The sequence below is a fragment of the Sciurus carolinensis genome, chromosome 15 (assembly GCF_902686445.1).
Source record: "Sciurus carolinensis chromosome 15, mSciCar1.2, whole genome shotgun sequence".
Taxonomy (NCBI): Eukaryota; Metazoa; Chordata; class Mammalia; order Rodentia; family Sciuridae; genus Sciurus; species Sciurus carolinensis.
The window spans coordinates 24,706,155-24,724,384 of record NC_062227.1 but is presented as its reverse complement, the minus strand read 5'-3'; the positions used below and the strand labels follow the sequence as shown (position 1 = coordinate 24,724,384).

The window sequence follows — 18,230 nt, the reverse complement described above, 5'->3', positions numbered from 1 at the left end:
TGACAGTTTTTTATTTGAGTACTTAAAAGATGTTCTGTTTTCTTTGGGATTGACATCCTTTTCTTTATTCCTCTGTGCATGTTTTTTGCTCTCCTCTGATTTTATGATTCTTTATCACTAGTCCAGACAATGGGATTGTGATGTGCATTGGTATCATTTTTTCATGTTTCTTATGCTTTGAGTTTTTTGAGCTCCTGGATATGTGACTTTTGAGTTTTCCTCAAATTTCAACCTTCTATTCAGGCATTTTAAAACCTTCCATATATTTATTTAAGATGTCAGTATTTCCTCTGTCTTTTTAACATACAGAGTTATAATTTATAAAACTCTTTTCATGTCCTGGTCTGTTAATTCTATTATCTTTGTCATTTAAAGGTCTGTATTTGGTTGAGTTTTCTCCTGATTGCAAAGCATGTTCTGTTTCAGTGCATGTCTTTTGATTTTTTAAATTGGAATTCAGTGTGAACTTTATCTTGTTAGGGGCTGGATATTTTTATTTTCTGTAAATATTTCTGAGCTCTGTTCAAAATACAACTCTCCAAGGTCCTGTAATTATGAACTTTTTAGTGTGACTGGTGGGAACACAAACTACCCCCAGCCATCTGTGATTACTGGGATCCTGTTATCTAGTCCTACCTGTGTTTTTTGCCTGGTCTCTGGTAGTTTCCATACAGGAATTTGCTGAAATGTTCTGCTGAAGATTGTAGGGAATCCTCCCAGCATCCCTGGAGTTCTCTCTTTTTATGGATCTCCTCTCACCATTACCCTGTTGTCTGAGCTCAGGGCTTCCTTGACTCAGAGCTCTATCTCCCAAATTCAGTCTCTGCTGGGTTCCCTATTCCTGAACCAGAAGTTTTCTTAAGCTGGGACCATAGTGGGACTCAACCTGTTTGTTTCCTGCCTCTGAAGGATCACTGTTTTTAGTTTCCTGACATTGAGTATCTTGAGATTGTGACATTTATTCAATGTGCATGTGTGTGTTTCTGGTTCCTGTTCATTCCATCTTGACAAGAAGTTGACACATTTATTAGGCCACATGACATCCTCCTATTGGTCACAGGACTTTATGTTTTCACTGTGTTTCCTTTGTATGTTTCTGTTTATGTTGATTCTGTTGGTATGACTTCAGGTTCACTAATATTTTTTCTCCAGTATCTAATCTGTTGGTAATTCTACCCAGTGATTGTTTTATTTCATGTATTGTATTTTCATATATAGAAATCTCATTTTTAAAGAATTTTTGTATCCTCATTATGTTCATATTGTATTTTAAGTCCTTAAGTATTTTGAATTTTTTGTTATATACATTTTAATATTTTTCCTGCTAATCTCATCATCTCTGTGTTTTTTTTCAATTGACTGATTTTTCTTTTAGCTATAAGTCACTTTTTCTTCCTTCTTCATATGTCTATTAATTTTCAGTGGATTCTGGCACTTGTGAATTTCAGGTGATTGTGTGCAGATTTTGTTGTATTTCTTTAAACTGTGTACAACTTTATATTGGCAAATAGTTATTGTGGATTTTTTAAGGAAGTGGGTAAGAACATTCTAGAGTAGCTTCTGACTAGGACAAACTTTTGCCTTACTAGTAAGACATGAGAATCCTAAGGTTGACCATGTCTCTTTACTCTTGGTTGTTGTGAGAGTTGTTACTTAGGTATGGTTGAAAAAAGAATTCTACCTGGTATGTTTTTAGTATTCACACTAGTGTATATTCATATTCCTTGCCCTATGTGAGAATTTTTAAAATTATTCTCCTGCAAGAGAACTTATTATTATTCTCCTACAGGAGGATATTTTTATTATAGCTCCCTGGTTCTTTTTCCAAAAGTTAATTTTTTTCTGATCTTGTGAAGGTTCAACTCATGCAGCCCTCATCAGTATTCATCCCGAGTCCAGGGGATCCTCCTGCCCATTCATGGAGCTATTTCTCTTTCTCAATCCTGCCTTTCTGGTGCTCTGATCCGCGTATTCTAGCTGATTCAGACTTCCTGAGCTTTGGTCTCTGTTCCTTCACCTGGGAGACTGCTGGGCTCTGAGCAGGAACTCCTTCTCTGGGCTGGGTGCTGGAAATTGCCCTCAAATAGAAAGCTACATTGACTGGAGGGATCACTGCATTTGTTTCCTTTCTGCATGGCAGCATTATCCTGTACTGCCTGTTGCTAAGTTTAAAACAATTTCTTCCTTTATTTTTCCATTTGTTTACAGTGGAATGGTAATTCTGAACCCCATTGCTCTGTCATAACTGGAAACAGAAGTTTAGAAGTTTACTTGATGTGTTGTTAACATACACATCTGCACACATGACCATATACAGTATTTGTTTTGACTCTTTTTGCCTTTATTAGAGCGACAGCAGACCTTTTTGTTGCTTTGTTTTCTGTACCTAAAATAGTGTCTGGCATCTCAAAACTTGTACCTAGTATTCATGGGTACTCAATAAATATTTGTTAAACTAATCATCATCTTTATCATATTGTAACCAATAACATTCTTCAGAAATAAATTCCTTTTCTTCTCTTTGCATATGTTCCCCAAACCATCTTTACTTACATCTACAATTAAATTTTTAATTGTAGATGCTTTGTGGAAATCTAGTTTTCTCTCTTCTGCTAACAAACCAAATCTCAGTGATTACTGAGAAAGTTGAAGTTAAGTATAAGAAATGTCTCCTATGTATTTTAAAGCACTCACTTACAAATTATTTTTATGTTTTTCATAAGATGCTATTAAGTGCATTGTCTGAAGTATGCTCTAAATTCTATTAGCCCATGTTTAGAAGAATGCAGGATGGGTTATGAAGAGTTCTTCCCTTCAGGAGAGACCACCTAAAATGAATCTTAAATCAAGTCAGATTGGAGCTGGAGGGAGGATTCCAAGCATAGGAAAGCTCTCAGGAGCAGGGAGCCAGGCATTAATTTCCAGGGTGTGTTCTTGAGGAGCAATATTCTGTTGTCTTGAGATCTCACAGCACCATCCACATTGAGATGTCCAGGATGCTGTTGGACCCGAGTCTGATGGTATAGTTAAGAACAAGTTACCTGGGTCATATCGACATATAGGTTAAGGCTAAACTGAGAAGTAGGAAGAGGTTTTGGGGAGGGAGTGTCCAGGTAGAATGGAGAGTGTGTATCTTGAAAGATACTAATCCATAATGATTCTTGAGTAAAGAGTGTTCAGGAAGTAGATGGAGGGTGGAATGCTTGTAAAAAAAAAAAAAAATATATATATATATATATATATATATTTCCCCAAATCCTCTGAACTGAAATTTCTGTGAGAAAGCTCCAAAGATCTGCAGTTTAAAATTTTCTAAAAAGTTTTTTAGCAAAATAAATGTTACAAGTCACTGAAGTCATTTGAAGAAGGAACTTCCATCAGCTGAGTCACATACAGCATTACAGTTCTAATACAATTGAACTGTAAAAGTAGCCATAGCATCTGGCCATTCAGAGGATGCTCTGGGATTCTGAATCTTCGTGCTGCTGAAAATAGGGTTACATCTTGCCAAGTTTCTATAAAACTTAATGATATATTAATATAATAAATGTTCCTTGACTAAATGTATAAGTCATTTAAAATATGATTGCTATTAATGTCATTAATAACTAATTTGGTAGACTTAGAGAGAAGACAAGGCTGGTTGGGCGGGGAAGAAGGGATAAGAGCTATCGAACCAGCCTTACCACGAGAGCTGATTGTCATGCATACATTCCTCAAAATTGGAGATGGACCTGAAATGGACTAAATGGACTCTGTTCATTCAGTAAACATTTTCTAAGGGTTTGCTATGGAGAAGTCACCAGCTGTGTGTGTCTGCTAAGTACATGCAGATATGCGTCCAGAGGTACAAAGGGGTATGGTAGGGTTCCCAAAGCTTTCATTTACCTTCCTCCTGTTGTTAACATTACATATCTTTTTCTGTTACAGAATATTGATTTTTGTATCATCTGTTCAGCATTACATAGTGCTTTCTTTTCTTTTTTTCTGTATAGGAAAATATAGTTAAAAACAGTTATATGAAAGATTATTTCTCTAAAGTTACTCAAGTTTTCATAACTAATATTCATAATCTTTCCCATAATTATTACTTTTTCATCAAGGAATTAATATCAATCCACATTTTACCATTTAAAAAATGATTTTATTTCTCTTTAATATGTAATTCTAAAATGTTGCTGAGGACATTTTCCTGTATTGACAATAAATGGGAAACAATGAGTCATTTCTTAGATTTCAGGGTCAATTAAATATAATTTTACCAGTTGTTTATTGACTAAAAATGCAAGGGGACAAATAGGGACTGATATTCACCCTTGCTCCACTAGTCAAATCACATGCTTCCAGAAAAGATTGTCTTTACCAAATTCATATAGAGGTGCTATATGGGCGAGTATGAGCCACGGTGCTATTTCCTTTTGCAGTTCTACTGAAATACAGATATTTTGTTAAGCAGAACATGAGCAGTTTTATTATAAATGGAAAACTTGAGAATGGAAAATGAAAACAAAATTGGAAACTCTCTTCCAACACCACTTACCTGTTCTTCAAAACCAAAATATTTATTGATATCTTTTTTTAAATAAGTGAAAGTAAATACAGTAAAATGCAAGACCTAATTTCTCTGCATCATTTGTGTTGTTTTAAAAAAATATTGGATGAAAATCCACAGATTTGCTCACAATAGAGTCCATTCAAGGCATCATAATTAATCCCAGGTAGTGGTCAAGAAGGATGAAAACATTATTGGAAAAGAAGTGGACAGGAAGCCTTAAAGGAGCTGAAACTTCCTAGGTTGGGTTATTCCTCTTAGAAATAAAAACCTTCAACTAAGATGACAGAAAAGAAATAACTCTCCATCCCCTGTGGCATGAAGTATTGATCAGGGATTTATAGTCTCCTGTTTGCTGTCAAGAATTAGATACTGAACTACCAAAGCCATTCATCTCAGCTGTGGGAGAGCAAGAGTCCCCATTGTGTGAAGTGTCAGCCAGAATAAAGTTATGCACTTCTCTTTTGATGGAGCTTACAGCTCTTGTCTTTCCAAAATTCATATTTACCGTGGACAGAGGGTGCTGGTCTCTGCCTTGCTTTATCATCCTATGAGAGGAATTTTGAGGACTGTAATTCCAACAGTTGTTTTTATGACATTTTTAAAGAGCATGAATTACTCTGACTGCTAGTCTTAGGGTTTTCTCCAGGAATTTATATGATTCGCAGTGTTTTAAGTAAACTGTGGAGTATGGGTAGAGAACTAATTGCAAATACTTCCAGTTTTATAACTACTATTATCAATAGTGTCAGTAATACAAATGTGAATTTAAAAATTTATTATTTTAACTTGGTTATGATACTTTGGTATTGTTTCTACAAATCACAAGGAAAGCAGAGTTAATTAGAAGTCTTATCTCTCACTTCCTCAAATGATTTTAAAATAGAAGACATGAATTTTGCCACTATTTCAATAGTATACATTCTAAAATGTCAGCTAATGAAAAATTTAAATTATGATTAATGTTAATAGCAAATGGTGCTAGTCTGTTCCTTTGGGTTTTTTTTTTTAGATCAAACCCAGGAGTGTTGTACCACTGAACCACATCCCTAACCCTTTTTATTTTTTATTTTGAGACAGGGTCTTGCTGGGTTGCTGAGGGCCTCGATAAATTGCCCAGGCTGGCCTTGAACCTGGAATCCTCCTGCCTCAGCCTCCTAAGTAGTGGAATTAATGGCATGAGCCACTGTACTTGACACAGTCATTGTTTTTTAATGTATGATATCTTTCTATATTTTGTGATACAACTCCTCTATCCAGTTCTGCTAGTATTAGTAATATTTGGTCTGCTACTCTTGCCAATTTCATTAGGTCACTTTCAAATTCTTAGAGAACCTTTTTTAAAAAATATTTTTATCTTATGTGACCCTTTTGCATATAGCTCTTTTTATTCTTTAGCACAGATTTTGACCAAGGACATTATTCTCCACAAATTTTTTTATTATAAATATAATCAACTTGATTTTTTTTTATCATGTGCTTTTCAGAAATACATTCAGGGAAAAAAAGAGGATAATCTCTAATGGAAATATGTTAAGCTTTAATATTCTAGAGAGTGCAGAATAAAGTAAAAATAGATCAGGAGACTCGCCATCAGGGGAAAAAAACAGAATTAGACATTTGGAGACAAAGTTTGTAGTCCTAGTTCTCAAAATTTAATCATATGATCTTAAACTAGTTCTTTAACCTCTCTGAGCATCATTTTTACTGTATATAAAATGTGGTGGTCTTTTTGATCATTTTCCAGATTTCCTTTTAGCTCTTTTATTCTAGGATGCTCTGTTTCATTAGAAAACCCCAGATGTGGCTTTCTGACTCAAAACCATTCATGTGGAAGTTAGGAAGGAGCCACCTCAGGATTAACTATCAAAATAAATGGAATATGAATGGTTTTGTTGCCTAGGGGGATGCTGTAGAATTAAAACCACCATGGAGTAAGTCTGAGTATGAAAAAGTATACTGTGAAAGAAGCCACATCAGGAAATGTTGATGTATGTTCATTCAAACGGCCACCTCAGCCTGCCAGAATCCAATAGGTTGAATTTATATCCCACTTTGCATTTTATATAGTTTGAAGCTCAGCTGATCTGAGTGCCCCCCGAGGAAGAAGTCCAGTCCCAGTCAGGGAAAGCCTTGTCAAGACGGACTGCAGAGCATTTTCAGCCCATAAGCATGAGAATGTCCATCTGGGGACACCCACAGACACTGCCTGATGAGCCCTTTGACCTTCTTTGTTATTCTATCCTGTTATGATTGAATTTTTGGAGCTGAAAAGGAATGACAGATAAAACAATGGAAAAATAATACAAGGATACCATAGAGCAGAGTTTTCACAATTCGGCTTTGATGACTGGGTGATGATAGCAGTAGAGACCAGACATGTGGAAGAAGTGGCCGTATGCCACCAAATACATCCCACACTAGAGAGGCAGACAGGGAGCTAGGAAATCAAAGCAAACCCTAGGATGATGCCAGCATGGGAGCTTCATCTTTTTGATAACTTAATATGCAGTGGTGCCAGCTGCAGTGGGCACCTCAAAACCACATAATAAGTATATGCACTGCAGTTGGTACTAAGCCATTGAAGAAAATATGGCTTACTTTAAAATAAAGAGATAATCTTTTAAAAAGTATTTATCCAGATTGCTTGGTGAAGTATAATTTCAGAAGCACAAAACATATAGATTTCCAAGATGCTCATAATTTCTACTTGGCTAAAGGATGGAATTTTTTTAAAGAGCAAAAGAAAGCTTCTTTTTGCTCACATTCTGTTTTATAGATTCTTTCCTGAGTATCCTCTAGTTGGATAAAAAATACAGCCTCTGAGCAATGATTAGGTGTCACTGAACTAGTTCTCTGCTCATAACTTTAATTTATCTCAGAGGATAATGTGATAAGAGTCACTTGTGGGATTGACTGAGCTTCACCAAAATCAATGTATATGTCAAGCTCATAAATAGCATATTAGTTTTAACACAGCCAGAACATAAAACATTCACATTTGGTGATTGACTTTGCCTGCAAAACAGACATTTTAGCTGTCACTAGTTTAGGTGATTATTAACTGAACAGGGAACAAGACCATTTCCTATTTGTGACTGCTGTCCTTTGCTAAACGCAAGCAGTAGCCTTTTGTAGAAATGTTTTTCAGTCTTCCTAAACCCAGCCCCTTTTGGAAATTTTCATCTCTCTCCACCCCTCTACCCTCCTTTCACCTTAAAGTTATTTGAAATCTCAAAGCATTTATTTTCTTTTCTTTATTTTTTAGATGTTGATAGACCTTTATTATATTCATTTATTTATATGTGGTGCTGAGAATCAAACCCAGTGCCCCTCAAAGCATTTTTAATTATCAATTCAAAAAGAATTAAAGCAGAGATAACTTTTTTCACATTTTTTATAGAAATAGAATTCACATAACATTATTTATTTATTTGTTTATTTAGGTACTGGGGATTAAACCCAGGGATGCTTTATCACTAAGCTGCCTCCCCAGCCCTTTTTATTTAATGTATTTATTTTTGAGGCAATATCTCTCTAAGTTGCTTAGGGCCTGGCTAAATTGCACAGGCTGGCCTTGCACTTGCCATCTGTCCTGCCTTAGCCTCCTGTGTTGCTGTGATTACAGGTGTGCACCATTACGCCCAGCAGCATAACAACATTTTCAAGTGCAGAATTTGGTGGTGTCGAGCCTAATTATAAAATTTTGGCATCATCACCACTACCTAATTCCAGAACATATTCATCACTCCAAAAGGAAACTCCATACCAAATAAGCATCGCTCTTCCCCTCCTTCACCCAAACCAGGGGAATTCTAAAATACAGGCTACAAACAGTCCCCAATATATATGATGATTTGATTTCAGATTTCTTCACTTTATGATGGTATGGAAGCATATCCATACAACTATTCTGTTTTTCACATTCAGTCCAGTATTCAGTTAATTAAATGAGCTATTTAATGCTTTATTACAAAACAGGCTCTATGTTTGATGATTTTACCCAATTCCAGGCTAATGCAAGTGTTCTGAGTGTGTTTAAGATAGTCTGGCCTAACCCATGATATTCAGTATTCAGTGCATTTTTTTTTTCTTCTTCTGGGTCCTGGGGATAGAACTCAGGGGCACTCAACCACTGAGCTACATTCCCAGCCCTATTTTGTATTTTATTTAGAGACAGGGTCTCACTGAGTTGCTTAGCACCTTGATTTTGCTGAGGCTGGCTTTGAGCTTGTAACCCTCCTGTCTCAGCCTCCCAAGCCTCTGGGATTCTAGGTGTGCACCACCACACCTGGCTTCAATGCCTTTTTGACTTACAATATTTTCAACTTACAGTGGGTTTATGAGGGAACTGTAACCCAATTGCAAGTTGAAGAGTATTACATATTTGTAATATTGTACACTGTACATAATATATTTGAACAAATGCTTCTCAATTTGTAGTGGATTATATCCTGGCAAACCCACTGTAAGTTGAAGATATCCTAAATTGAAAATGCATTGTATACGCCTGAACTACCAGATCCTGTGTGTTTGCACACACTATAGAGTACCAGTCGCTTCCCCTCTTGACTGAGGGGCTGATGGAGCCCAGCATGAAGTACCACACCACATCTCGTTAGCCCAGGAAAAGATCAGAATTCAACCTCTGAAACGATTTCTACTGAATGCATAGAGCATTTGCACCCTCATAAAGTAAACAAACAAACAAACAAACAAAAAACCCCAAAAAACAAAACCCAAGTGGAGTCATTTTAAATATATGCTGTCTGCATATATTTACACATGCACCTTATAATATATGTACTTCAGTGACATGTTGAATATACAACCTTTGATTCTGGTCAGTGGCCTTTCCTGTATCCTTGGTAGATGAGTTGATAGGGCACAGCACAGGTCACTTTCAATGTCAAGCATGGCTCCACTTTCATAGCTAAAGTCAGAAAAACATGCTGCCTGACACCCCACCCGACCCTCCACAAAGATTCCGATATACTCTCCACTCTCGTGCATCCCTGGGGGTCAGGTATAGTGGTGTGAAGTTGTTCTTTCTGCCATGGCCACTACTCCTGTCCCGAGCACAGTGCCTGTCCTCAGGCGACATGAAAGCCTAAGTTGAGCTGCTGATGTGAACCTCATGGTTTTTTTTTAAAAGTCCATCTTGCTAATATTCCCTGCTGTGTGACCTTGGATTTATTTGCTGTTTTAAGCCTCCCCCAATCTAGGAATAAATTTTTTTCTGTGTCCTTGACTGCCAACAAAGAGGCTCAGATGGACTTGTTTACCTTTTGACAAATAGCTTCATGGGTTCTCTCCTGTTTCCCCCAAGAGGGGTGAGGCAGGCCAGAAAAACAGAATACTGGACTGAAGAATGGGAATGCGAGGACACCAGAATGACAGAGTCAGGGAGCCTGAGAAAGTAAGCTGGGACCTCCTCTGGCTTCTTGCTTTTATTACTCTGAAACTATAGCTGCTTTTTATAGTCATTGCCTTTCAAGTGCTTTTTGCAAGACATCCAAGCTGAGCTTGTTTATAATTATGTTAGAATCCAAAGATTACTGAGAAGCCAGAACATAAAAAACAAGGCATTTGTCCTCTTACTTTATCTGAATGGCCTCCTGAGGAAACCGAGGGGGCAGACAGCTGTGTAACCAACTGGGACTGTGCCCAAGGTTTGTCACAGAGAGCAGCGACTTCTCCAGAGTGATCCTGCTGCAGGCACCCTGCAGTCGGCATGGCAGGTGATTTCTCTAGATTTTCATGCTGTGCTGCTTCCAGGATCACTCAGACAGTGACAAGGTGAATTCAATCCTCCTCTTTAGGAAGGAGAAGAGGGCAAACCTCTGGTTTTGGTATATTCTTCCTAAAACTCTTAAAATATGTACATGCGATAGAAATGTGAAAATTTTCCTGCGTGGTTAGCCTACATGGAATGTAACTCCATGGTGTGCTTGATCAATGCCAGATCAAGACCCAGGGTTAAGCTAATAACTTGGCAAACCTTACAAGTGAGAGTCACTGTTATACCCCCCTTTGCTTAGAAGTCAGGTTGTTTTCCATCTGTCATTACTTGGTTATTCCCCTTAGTGGGGTGGAGTGGGTGTCTCATCTCACCCTACCCCAAATGACTTATTAAAGTTTTTCTTCCAGTTACATCAGTTAGAAAAGATTTTGGCTGCAAATAAGAGTAACAAAAATAACAACAGCTAGAATGGTTTTTAAAAATAGGCATTTATTTTTCTCACATTTCTGAAAGTCCAGAGATAGGCAACATCTGATTTTTTTTATGAGATTCAGTGTTGTTGGGGCTGATCACTATAATTTCATTGTTTCCTCTCATAAGTTGCAAGATGGCTGCTGAAGCACCAGTCATCTTATCTCCACATTCCAAGAAAGGAGAAGGAGGAAGAAAAAGGGGAAACATGTTAGAAAAAGAAAATATTTCTTTGAAACATTGGAGAGGACTTTTACTTATGTGACTTTGCCTAGAATTGGCTTTAGGATAAGGAAAGTGGGCAAACAAGACTTGGGAATAGGATTGGGTCAGAGGGGAGCTCTGGTAATACAGTTTTATTTGTCTCCTTGCATTTCCAGCAATATTTTAGTGATTTTAGGCCCCACTATAACCCAATCCTAAATTTTAGCTCTGAGCATGCTAACAAATTAAATTATAGCAGTCACGGACCCATGGGCTTACTATGTACCAGTCATTTCACACGTATTAGTTAACTTAATCCTCATAAAAACTCCATGAAAGATATGTGATTAATATGCCCATTTCACAGATTGGGAAATTAAGGAACAGAGGTTAAATAGCTTGCTCAGGGTTATAAAGCCAGGAAGCCACAGAGTCTGTATTCAAACCTGGGCTGACTGGCTTCAGCTTTTCTCAAAATCACTACACAGTATTCCTTCTCTGGTATAAAAAAAACACATGTTATTATAAACAGATATGCAATTACCTGTCTTTTGAGATTAAGAAAGATTGCTAAAATTACTGCCGGCAGACCATTTGGACAGGATTGGAAAGGTTTGAATTCATATACTGGCTCCCGTGTAACTAGGCACTCTTTCAGCAAATATTTCTGAGCTCCTATTGTTTGCCAGACACTGGCTAAATTAACCAGATGTGCTTTATCTATATTCTGGTGGGGGAAAGACCCTCAGACTCAAAGCAAGCAAATCAGTAAGCAATGGTTACTGTTGATGAGCAAGAAGGAGGCATGCACCACAGGGCGGAGAGGGTGAATAACAGGGGGAACGCTGCATTCTGGTGGCCAGGAAAGGGTGCCCTGCAGAGGTGGCTTGTAGGTTGGCAGCTGGATGGTGAGAAGCATCTTGCTGCAGAAAAAGCAGTGGGAGAACGTTCTAGGCAGAAAAGAACTGAAAGAGCAAGTTTCCTTAGGGAAGAAAGAGCGTGGCTTTTTAGAAAACTGTGAAAAGATTAGCATGCCTAATGCTAATGCCCAGGGAGAGTGATGGAAGGTGAGATTGAAGTTTTAGGACAGAACATGCTGAGCCCTAAAGTCACAGGGAAGAATTTGCATTTGCATGAATTATAATTCCAACGGAAGCTTCATACCCCTCCTTTACTCTCAGAAACTCCCTTATTGAATAATGAGACACAAAGTGCTGGCTTTGACTACTTCATTAGGTTTATGTAAGGATCAAATGACGCATATAAGAGTAAATTGTAATAAGTAGAATTCTCCATAGAATAAGAGATCATCATAAAGGCCCATAGAGTATTTCTTAGCAAGAAATATGTCTTTTGAAAATATTTTGGGGATATATTTTACAAGTGAAACTATGGTTAATGCAAGCTGTGCCTAAACAAATATAGGGATTTCTTTTGTTGTTTTACTGAGGACTAAACCCAGGCCTCGAGCATGCTAGGAAGCACTCTGCCCCTAAGCCACTCTCCAGCCCTTTTTAAAATTTTATTGTGAGTCTGTGTCTCGCCAGGTTGTCCAGCCTGGCCTAGAACTTGCAATCCTCCTGCCTCAGCCTCCTCCCCAGCAGCTAGAACGACAGGTTCCCCTGCATACTTGTTGCAAATACAGCTTAAAAGGGAGACATGCTATGTTTACAATGTTTTGTGTGAGTTCTGCTTCCCGTTAGGACGTAGACTAGTTTGTGATAGACTATTATCCCCACGTAATAGCTAAAGGGAAAAAGGATAAATAAAAAAATCTCTTAAAAACTGTATTGGAGAGTTGTGGATACTAAGGTGTGGAAGAAGCAGAGTTCCAGGAAAAGAAGAACTCTTTCTAGGTGAGCAGAACCCAGAGGTCATATCCCTCTCTGGGCAGGAATGCTCCATGAGTCTCTCCCCTGCTGGGAGAAGGTCATCCTTGCACAGGTAGAAGGACTCTTCCTGGGACATGGAGGTGCCAGTGGAGCCGTTGATGACTGCCTGCCTTAGCACAACAGATAGGAATTTGCAGAATCCCAAATGCAGAGTTAGGACTCCCTCCCTGACAGTTCTCTACATTGGGATTTCTGTTAAGAATCCAGCAGCAACACAGTAGGTCTGGAGACTGAACAGCAAAGCAAAGAGAGTTCTGTAGTTCTATGGTTTTTATCCCAAAGCCCTCCTAGTAGAAGGGATTATGGTACCCAAAGGACAAATTTCCCCCTTGATGCATTTGAAGCCAGAGGAAATAAATAGTAATAAAAGTGAAATCCATCCCATACCCAGCTCCACTCTTGATTGGACTGAAGTCCCTCACTCCAGTTACCAAATAGAGGAAACATTTGCGCTTTCTCAGGGAATCCTTGTTTACTCTGATTTTCTAGAGTTCTTTTGAAAACAGTATCTGCCAGACAATAAAGTTATGAGATATGTGAAGAAAAAGCAAAGTGTGATCCATGAACAACTGACATTTTTAAAAAAATCACTGTTAGCCAATATGTTGGCAACACAGATGGTGGCGTTAAGAGACAGAAACTTCCAAATGACAATGGTAAATGCTTTAGATAAATTAGAGGGAAAAGTGGATGAAAGGGGATAGAAATATTGATAATGTCAACAGAGAAATGGAATTTCTTAATAAGAATTGGATAGTCCTGATATGAAAAACATAGTGTGAGAATTGAAGCATTCAGTGGATGGACTTAACAAGTAGAAGAAAGAAAAATGAACTTGAAACAGAGTAATAGAAATACTTTTTATTTTATTGAAAGTTTGCAGTTCTGGAAGTCTAACTGGGCAGTGTTCACCCACTGAATTACTTTCCTAGCCCCTCAGAGAAATAGAAATTCTTCAACTGAAGCCCATAGTGTGAGGAGAAAAAACAAGGTGGATCATGAAAGACATTTCTTTTATCAAATTTTTAACAATCCTATAATTAGAGTTCCAGAAAGAGAGAGTAGAAAGAATGGGACAGAAGAAACATCAGAAAGAAAATGGATAAGAGCCCCCTCAACACACACCATGATGGAAGACATCAGCCTATAGATTGAAACTGAGTAAAACTCAAGCAGAATAGAGGAAAACTAGTCTAGGCATATCATATTGAAACTACTCAACACAAATATAAAGAAAAAAATGAGACCTCATATCTGAGAAGAACATCAATAAGAACTGAACTTCCTTCTCATCAGAACTAATAAGGTCAGCAACACAGTGGAATGGCTTCCTTAAAATGATTTGAACAACAACAACAAACATTGCCAGACTAGAGATATATGGCCAGTAAAATTATTTGTCAAAAGTTAAAATAAATTAAAGACATACTCAGATAAAAAGCCGAGGGAATTTGTCTCCAGCAGATCTATACTAAGGAATGAGATAGGAGACACTAGAGGAAGTTCTCAAAGCTGAACTGACCCATTATGGATATACAGACATGCAGAAAAGAATGAAGAGACCAGAAAGGATAAGTTAAAAGACTATTCAATTTCTAAAAGAGCACTGAGTATTTTAAAACAACAGCAATGATTATTGGAGACATAAATATGTGAAGAAACAACATAAAGGAATATAAAGGAGAAGGAGAACTGTATTCTGCAAGGACTTTAGATTTTGGGGAAGTTATTAAATATTAATCCAGTATGGGTAGTAATGATTTATAGATCCATGGAAATCATTAAAATATAACTCAAGTTACAGTTAAAACACAATGGAAGAAAATATGGAGTCATAACATCTTCCCTGTTTTTTTTTTTTAAATGCCTCTTTGAATATATAGTAATCACCATACATTTAAAGTCTAATTTTAAACCTAGTGGTGTTTTCCCAACAAAAGTTGCTGTGCCACGTAGTTGCATTATGTTTTCCATGTAACATTTTCCTGGTATTGTTTTGGAATAAAAAAATACAAACAGTTGATAAAGCCTAAACTGGATTTTCTCCTAATATGGTGTGGAATGAAGCTGCAGATTAAGGCTTCTCGGCTGGATGGGCTTGAGGACCAGAGTTATGTAATGTATTGGGAGTCGAAGGTCATGACCTGTTCTCTACCCTGGGACGAAGGGGAAACACTTGGATCCCTAACCAAGAAAGTGAAAGCTCTTCCAAGGGTGTTTGTCTCAAAAAATGCTGTCTGACTTCTTTGCCAAAAAAAATACTTGATCATTGCAATTAAAGGATTCTTTGGTGGATTGTCTTAGATGAACCAGAGTATTACTCAGCTGCTCATGACCAATATTGCACATCTGTTGAGAAGGAAAAAAATCTTAAAGGCCTTAAGAATAATAAAGGGAGCAATAACTGTCTTATTATTTAGTCGATTTCATATGTCTTTCAACCACCAGAATGGGCCTGCCTTGTCCAATTATAAAGAATTCAGTGAAAAACCTCTTACCACCAAATTATCAAATACAGCTGCCTAAATTTCTACTTAAATACTTAAAATATCATTCAATGCATTTCATTTTTTTCTGAAATGCTTTAATTTAAAAAGACGTAAATTGTCTCTGTTACTGTCAGTTAACATCAAAACTAGAACTACTTGCAATCAGGTACCATAGATGAAAGGATCTATGATAAAATTCCAGAATTTTCTACCAAGACAATTTAGAAATCTAGAAGGATCGCCAGAGGTATAGAGAATATGAGCAAATAGGATTTTTTGGTCATACTCATGGAAACTTTATTTGGTCAAACTTATGGAAACATTATTTCCCCCCACCTTCTGTACTCTCGTGCATATCACTGTGTTTTACATATACCATAGGACATGCCTGAATGTTTTAGTTAGCTTCTACATTGCTGTTACTGAAAAGACCCAACCAGAACGACCTATAGGAGAAAGGGTTGACAAGAACAGCTTAGAGGAGGAAGAGTTCATTTTGGTTCATAGTTTCCGAGGTTCGGTCCACAGAGAGTTGATTCCATAGCTCTGGGCCTAGGTAAGGGAGAAGATGATGGCAAAGGGGTGTGGCAGAGGGAAACAGCTCAGGACATGCAACCAAGAAGGAGAGGGAAATCTGCACTCATCAGGGACAAAAGATAAATCCCAAAGACAGTCCCCCAGTCACATTCATCTTCCAGCTATACCCTACCTGCCAATAGTTACCAAGTTAATCCACACCATTGGATTAATCCTCGGATTAGGTTAAATCTCTTATGATCAAATCATTCCACCTCTGAACTTTCTTGTATTGTTTCTTGTATTGAGCTTTGGGGGGACACTCATATCTAAATGTAACACTACATTTGATAATGATCCATTGCTGCTCTGCATATCAAAATTTAATTGTCTTAAGGGAGTCATAATGCCCACAGTTGACATTACTGTGGCCATGCTCTGGTTATCTGTTTCTTGTTTTGGGTTGAAACAACTCAGACCACACATTGGTAGTCTCAGTCAGGAAGAAAGTGAGCTTGGAGGAGATTCTTTGAAAGAGGATGTAAACACACCAAATTTGAAAATTAAACAAGAAAAAACAAACCATGCAAGAACAACAACAGAAGTACACCCTGCATTCAGTCTTCATGGTTGGAGACCAGAAGTTCTCTGCTCCTAGGAAATGTAATATTTGTCAATATTTGTCAATTTTGTTTTTAGGTAATTCATCATAATCTCTTGGGATTTCAACATTTTGACATATGTCTACCTTAATGTGTTTTTAAAATTAACATTCATTGAAAGTTTTACGTTCTGAATACTTGACATGTGCTAATTCATCCGGTGTTGGCAGCATCTCCCTAAGGAGAGTACCCCATGAAGCCACTCAGGCTGTCTTACTCCTAGATTGGCAGAGATGCTCTCAGGTAGTGAGTGACCACAGCAGCCTACGCGGTCACGCCTACAGTTGTACCCTGTCCTTAGTGGGGAAATCGTTGGCACCAATTGACCGAGGGTCTCTGGGCTGGGTTATTGGTATTCCCACTTAATGTTACAGATTATTTCTTCACACTGTCTTACAACTTTAGCAGTTAATTTTTGTAATGGATTTGGGTTTTTTTTTTTCATTTAAAGTATGAGAAATAGACATAACATATAATTTGCCACCTTAACCATTCTAACTGTGTAGTTCAGTGGCATTAGGTGCATTCACGGTTCTGTGCAGCTACCACCACCACCCTTCTCCAGAACACTGCTCATCTCACAGATCTGAAACACTACCCGTTAAACACTGCTCCCCTTTCCCTTCTCCCAGCCCCTAAAAACCACCGTTTTACTTTCTGTCTTTATGGATTTGACTACTCTTGGTCCCTCATAAATAGTTTCATACAGTCTTTTTTCCTTTGTGACTAGCTCATTTCACTTAGCAGATTGTCCTCAAGTTTCATCCGCATCAAGGCCTATGTCAAAATGCCCTTCCTTTTCCAGGCTGAATAATATTCCACTGGGCATATACACCATAATTTTCTTATCTATTGGGTTGTCCCACCTTTTAACTCTTGTGAATAAATGCTGCCATGAGTGTGGTTGTAACAAATATCTCCTTGAGTTGTTGCTTTCGATTCTTTGGGGTGTATATCCAGAAGTGGAATTGCTGATCACATGGTATATATTTTTAGAAATTTTTGAGGAAACACCACAGTGTGTTCCACGGAGGCTCTGCCATTTTACATTCATACAACAGTGCCCAAATCTTCCAGTTTCTCCACCTCCTTGCCAAAATTTCTTGTCCTAATGAATTTGAGAGCAGTCACCTTGTCACTCCTTGTTCATTCATCGTCCTAGGTACTTTACAGAAACGAGCCTTTCCATACATGTTTTGACTGATAGGTATATTGAGCTTCCCATTTTATGCTTGGGTGAGAACTACAAAATGTATTTTGGCGTTGATTCCTGTAGGGCCACAGGGTCATTATGAAATACTGAGATGGAAAGAAAGGGCTGCCATGGAGTGGAGACGATGACCTGGATCCCTCTCTTCCACACAAATTGATGTCAAATTCTGTGACTGTATAACATAAATACACTGATTTGCACTCACAGATATTATTCTTTCCTCAGAAAATCCATTCCTCGCTGCCGAAGAATTAACAGGATGCTCTCCAATGAATCCCTACATTCTCCTGCATTCAGCCGCTCTAACTCACAAGCCTCCGTAGACAGCATCTCCATGGAGGATTTCTGGCGGGAAATAGAAAGCATTAAAGAGAACAGCATGGGAGGGCAGGAGGAGCAGCCACATGCCGAGGTCAAGCCTGTGGATGGTAAGGGGACACTTGTCCAACATGCTCTCTCTATGCTCTCCTGTGCTCTGTTGGCAAACA

At 38.0% G+C, this 18,230-nt stretch overlaps 1 protein-coding gene across 5 annotated transcripts in view; it reads left to right on the top strand.

The window, feature by feature from the left end:
* Positions 1-18,230, top strand: part of Arhgap28 (Rho GTPase activating protein 28) — a 192,030-nt gene that overhangs the window by 90,320 nt on the left and 83,480 nt on the right. For all 5 annotated transcript variants that reach the window (XM_047526805.1, XM_047526801.1, XM_047526804.1 and 2 more), the window contains exon 2: positions 17,968-18,170. In XM_047526805.1, coding sequence (XP_047382761.1) covers positions 17,968-18,170 — 203 coding nt within the window. The remainder of the gene's footprint in view (positions 1-17,967; positions 18,171-18,230) is intronic.